General features: G+C 40.8%; 1 protein-coding gene across 2 annotated transcripts in view; it reads right to left on the bottom strand.

The window, feature by feature from the left end:
- Positions 1-2,308: 2,308 nt before the first annotated feature.
- The window catches only part of LOC138018668 (cystathionine gamma-synthase-like), a 14,534-nt gene continuing 11,842 nt past the window's right edge, over positions 2,309-5,000 (bottom strand). For both annotated transcript variants that reach the window (XM_068865363.1, XM_068865365.1), the window contains exons 9-10: positions 3,763-3,908; positions 2,309-2,499 (exon numbers count right to left, since the gene is read on the bottom strand). In XM_068865363.1, the coding sequence (XP_068721464.1) occupies positions 2,436-2,499; positions 3,763-3,908 (210 nt within the window). In that variant the 3' untranslated portion in view covers positions 2,309-2,435. The remainder of the gene's footprint in view (positions 2,500-3,762; positions 3,909-5,000) is intronic.

The following is a 5,000-nucleotide window of genomic DNA, read 5'->3' as shown; positions in this document are numbered from 1 at the left end:
AAAAGGTGAGCATTCGTTACGAAGTCGTTAGCCAAATGCTCTTGTACAAAATGGAGGTAAATATCAAATGAGGAGAGTATTCCAATCCAATTCCTCGGAAAATTGGCTTAGGAGATGGACGTGCCGTTCTTTGAAATAGTCGCCTACGACTCTGATTTCAGCAGTTGCTAAGCGACCTAAGCAACTAGTTTCCCAAACAGCCAATATTTTTCTTCTCGATCATCATCATCATTTTATGTAGTAATGCAGGTTACAAATTTTGGCAGCTAACAAGGCTGGTGTGGACCTACAAGTCACTAAAATAATGAAATGATATACCCTACATGTATTGTGCTAAAATAAAATTAATCTGAGAAGAAAAAGACTCATCAAATTAGAGTAAAAATTAAGCCTGGTTTTCACAAGCGACGCAAGCACAACATAAGTAGCTTATGCTAGTGAAAACGAACGTCGAAATATTAAAGCATTACATAACAACCACGGCATCCGCCATTTTGTTCAAATGCTCAGACGCAGAGAATCTGGAACGAGTGCTTTAATTGGCCCGACGTAGCAAATTTCCTTGTGCCTCTGCTCCTTTTCGTTTTTCACACGACGCAAAGCATAAGCACAAAGATAAGGACATTTTTCGATCCTTATACTTGTGCTTATGCTTGCGTCAACCCCGTTTTCACGGTGAAATATGCGTTTGTGCTTGCGTCGCTAGTGAAAAATACCATCTATTGTTTTACCTAGAACCAATAGGTGTCACATAACAAATACTCATAACAAAATCTAATAACAGACGATACTACCTTCTTACTAACTGAGCGCGAGGGCCGTACTGGGGAATATTGGCCCGAGGTCGTGGCAGTACGGACCGAGCGCAGCTCGGTCCGTACAAAAACGACCAAAGGGCCAATATACTCCAGTACGGCTCGAGCTAGCTCGGTTATTAAGTAGTTTATTACATGGCTTTTTAATTACCTTTTGCTTTGTTTTTGCAAGCCCGTAATCGGCCCGTGGGCATTACGGGGGATTATTATATGGCTCTGTCTCACGAGAACTGGGAACTACAAAATTCACGAATTTGATTGGCTAAAATCGATATTGACCGCGGTCTAGATTTTCCCATCTAGACCATTATCTAGACCGGCATCTAGACCGGTAATGTTTTGCGGTGAAAAGATGCAAACTAAAATGTAAAAATATTGAGTATTTTCTTCTACCAATATTTATTTATGGAAGTGCCAAACAGCATGATGACAAAAGAGAGGATGACGAGCAAACTTTGACAAAATTAAGTTCAGCTCATCGCCACTCATCGACGTTCGCAAGCAAAATGTCAGTTAGTACAAACCAGTTACATTAAACGAATTATATTGTTCTTGTTTCCCATATAATAAACATCTTATTAACCGAGCTTAGTCACTCTGTAGGGGAGAATCTTGACCTCGGTCGAGTGTACAGACCTCACAGCGTTCGGTCTGTACTCACGACCTCGGTCAAGATTCTCCCATACAGACCTCCTGCTCGGTTAATAAGTATGGGTTATTGACCAAGCGTGAGGTCAAGATGACTGGATATTGGCCAAGTTCTTATTGGCCAAGACTCTTATCGACAATGGCAAATTAGCCAATCAGATTGCGAGATTACAAGCAATTGTGGTAAAAAAAAATGCGTATGCAAGCTCGGAGCAATGGGCTCCTGCTCTTGTTGAAGATCCTTTTTTGTTCATTGACTGTTTAGTTTGATTCATACAAAATCTATTTTCTTTGCTTTTTCTATCGTTCTCTGTGCAAATCGTAAATCCTTTTCACTCAGCTTCTTCATAACGCCATTTGGCTACAAAAAAAGCATTTACATTTACATTTACAACCCAGGATTTTACTGGTATATTGTGTCCGAACATGACCGTTGTAAACAAATTTGTTTCATTTCACATTCCGCAGATACTATTTCCACAATAATGTCATAAAATTTATGAGCCGCAAACATCTACGTGATTATATTCAAATACGCCATACATATTGACTGAATGGTAGGGAAAGACGGGAAAATATTTGGCTCGAGGTGGGACACTGAAAAACGCAGACTATAGACTGTGCAGACCGTCTGTAAAATGAAAATTTGGTTAGCCTAACTGGGCCTAAATAACACACACGTTAGCCTGTTTACGGTTAGCTCTCAATAATAGCGAGGCTGACACCATATTTTACCCCTGGTCTGCACAGTCTGTAATCTGCGTTTTGGCGTGACCGGCTCGAGGTCTCCTACGTACGGAGCGCAGAATTCTATCGTATGCTTCAAACAATAAAGCTGCCATGAATTGAAGCCAAAAACGTCTTTAATTTCCGTTTCTACTATACACGGCAATCTACTTGTAGCAGTGTTTTTTTGTGTGTGTTTCTACACAGTGCATTTTTGTCAATGCGATTCCCGGCTGGGAAACTGCGTTAAACTTTCTCCAAGGCCTGTTCAAGATCTTTCTTGAGGTCTTCAACGTTCTCCAAGCCCACGCTGAAAAATCAAAGAGCCACAAGTTACGACATGACGTGCACAACTTCCTCAGTCCGTCAAGTTTAAGGTCTTAAAAAGGTGAGCATTCGTTACGAAGTCGTTAGCCAAATGCTCTTGTACAAAATGGAGGTAAATATCAAATGAGGAGTGTATTCCAATCCAATTCCTCGGAAAATTGGCTTAGGAGATGGACGTGCCGTTCTTTGAAATAGTCGCCTACGACTCTGATTTCAGCAGTTGCTAAGCGACCTAAGCAACTAGTTTCCCAAACAGCCAATATTTTTCTTCTTGATCATCATCATCATTTTATGTAGTAATGCAGGTTACAAATTTTGGCAGCTAACAAGGCTGGTGTGGACCTACAAGTCACTAAAATAATGAAATGATATACCCTACATGTATTGTGCTAAAATAAAATTAATCTGAGAAGAAAAAGACTAATCAAATTAGAGTAAAAATTAAGCCTGGTTTTCACAAGCGACGCAAGCACAACTTAAGTAGCTAATGCTAGTGAAAACGAACGTCGAAATATTAAAGCATTACATAACAACCACGGCATCCGCCATTTTGTTCAAATGCTCAGACGCGGAGAATCTGGAACGAGTGCTTTAATTGGCCCGACGTCGCAAATTTCCTTGTGTCTCTGCTCCTTTTCGTTTTTCACACGACGCAAAGCATAAGCAAAAAGAAAAGGAAAATTTTCGATCCTTATACTTGTGCTTATGCTTGCGTCAACCGCGTTTACACGGTGAAATGTGCGTTTGTGCTTGCGTCGCTAGTGAAAAATGCCATCTATTGTTTTATTAAAAATACCCTATCTTACCTAGAACCAATAGGTGTCACATAACAAATACTCATAACAAAATCTAATAACAGACGATACTACCTTCTTACTAACCGAGCGCGAGGGCCGTACTGGGGAATATTGGCCCGAGGTCGTGGCAGTAAGGACCGAGCGCAGCGAAGTCCGTACAAAAACGACCAAAGGGCCAATATACTCCAGTACGGCTCGAGCTAGCTCGGTTATTAAGTAGTTTATTACATGGCTTTTTAATTACCTTTTGCTTTGTTTTTGCAAGCCCGTAATCGGCCCGTGGGCATTACGGGGGAATAATGCCCTACAATTCAGTCACAATTAGCCAATTAGAGCGCGCGTTATATCGGCTACAAACACAAGCCATATAATAAAAAGACTTAAAGCAACCCTGAAATAGTGTGACAATGCCCCTCTTTTGTTTTTAATTGAAAAGCGTACATACAAACCTGAATCGAATAAGGGATTCCCTCAATCCTCCTTCTTGTCGATCAGATGCTGTAATGTACTTTTCCGGATGAGTCATGGCGCCGGGCACCTCGATTAAACTTTGAACTCCTCCCAGAGACACAGCAAGCTGAATCAATTCCACATGCTAAAATACGGAACATTAAAAGGTCAAGACGCCGAAAAATTAACACCAATTATACCGCAACACTTGCAGTCCAGAACGGCTGCTAATTGCCACATTGGAATAACAATCACATTTATTGCTTATTAACCCAGTTTGAGGGCTTCACTGTAAGTGGCGGCCAAAGAAAATAAAGGAAACTATAAAGGGTCCGAAACTTAGTTACTATAGTCTTGACATCACACCACCACCTACGGAAATCCCAGTGAGAAAGAGGATGTTCCTCGCCGTCTCGAAGTGCATGGTAGAAAGCTACATGCAAGACATGACATCAAGGCTAGCAAGGCCAGCCGAAGCCTGCTCACTTTTCACAGGCGCTCCCTTGGTGCGCAAATATTCCTGTAGCAATCTACTTGCTCCTAATTACAGTGGGACACAAGCTAAGCTCTTTTGGCAAATGGTAATTTATCACAATTCTCATCTTTTTTGTTTGGGTTCGTGTCGGGAATCTTTGCTGACGTCAACGTTTACATTTATTTGCATTAACATACGAGTTTGCTCACAGAAGGCATCATGCTATATATATCGCCCTTTGTAAAGGAATCCAGGTGCCCCTCGGATTCCAGATATTCCGGATCACGAATAGTGGATCCCGGATACCGAGTCCCGAGTCGTGGACTTCAAACTCACGGGTTCCACCGAAAAAGAACCTGGATTCCATTGAATTACATGGATTCTGGATTTTATAGAATGGATTCCAGATTCCACACTCTGGATTCCGGAGTCCAAAGCGTCACATTTCTGGATCCCGGATTGCGAATTCCTTCACATGTGGCGATATATACAAATTGACTTGAAAAAGGTAAAAAAAAAGTAGTTAAATCCCCAGTTTTAAGCCTTTTGGCTTTAATAACGAGCTTATAAAAACTGATAAAAACTGATAAATTCTTGAATGGCAAAGGTGCTAAATGACCCTATACATTCTTCAGAGATTATCTAGTAGATCATGTTCAAATTTGCCTTTTAGCTTAGGTAACGAACAAGTTATTAGCCATAAATTCTTGGGTGGTAAAGGCGCTATTAAATGATCCCATAAATTCTTTTAAAATCGGAATT

Source organism: Montipora capricornis, chromosome 10 (genome assembly GCF_036669925.1).
Source record: "Montipora capricornis isolate CH-2021 chromosome 10, ASM3666992v2, whole genome shotgun sequence".
Lineage (NCBI taxonomy): Eukaryota > Metazoa > Cnidaria > Anthozoa > Scleractinia > Acroporidae > Montipora > Montipora capricornis.
This window is presented reverse-complemented; position numbering and strand designations above follow the sequence as displayed.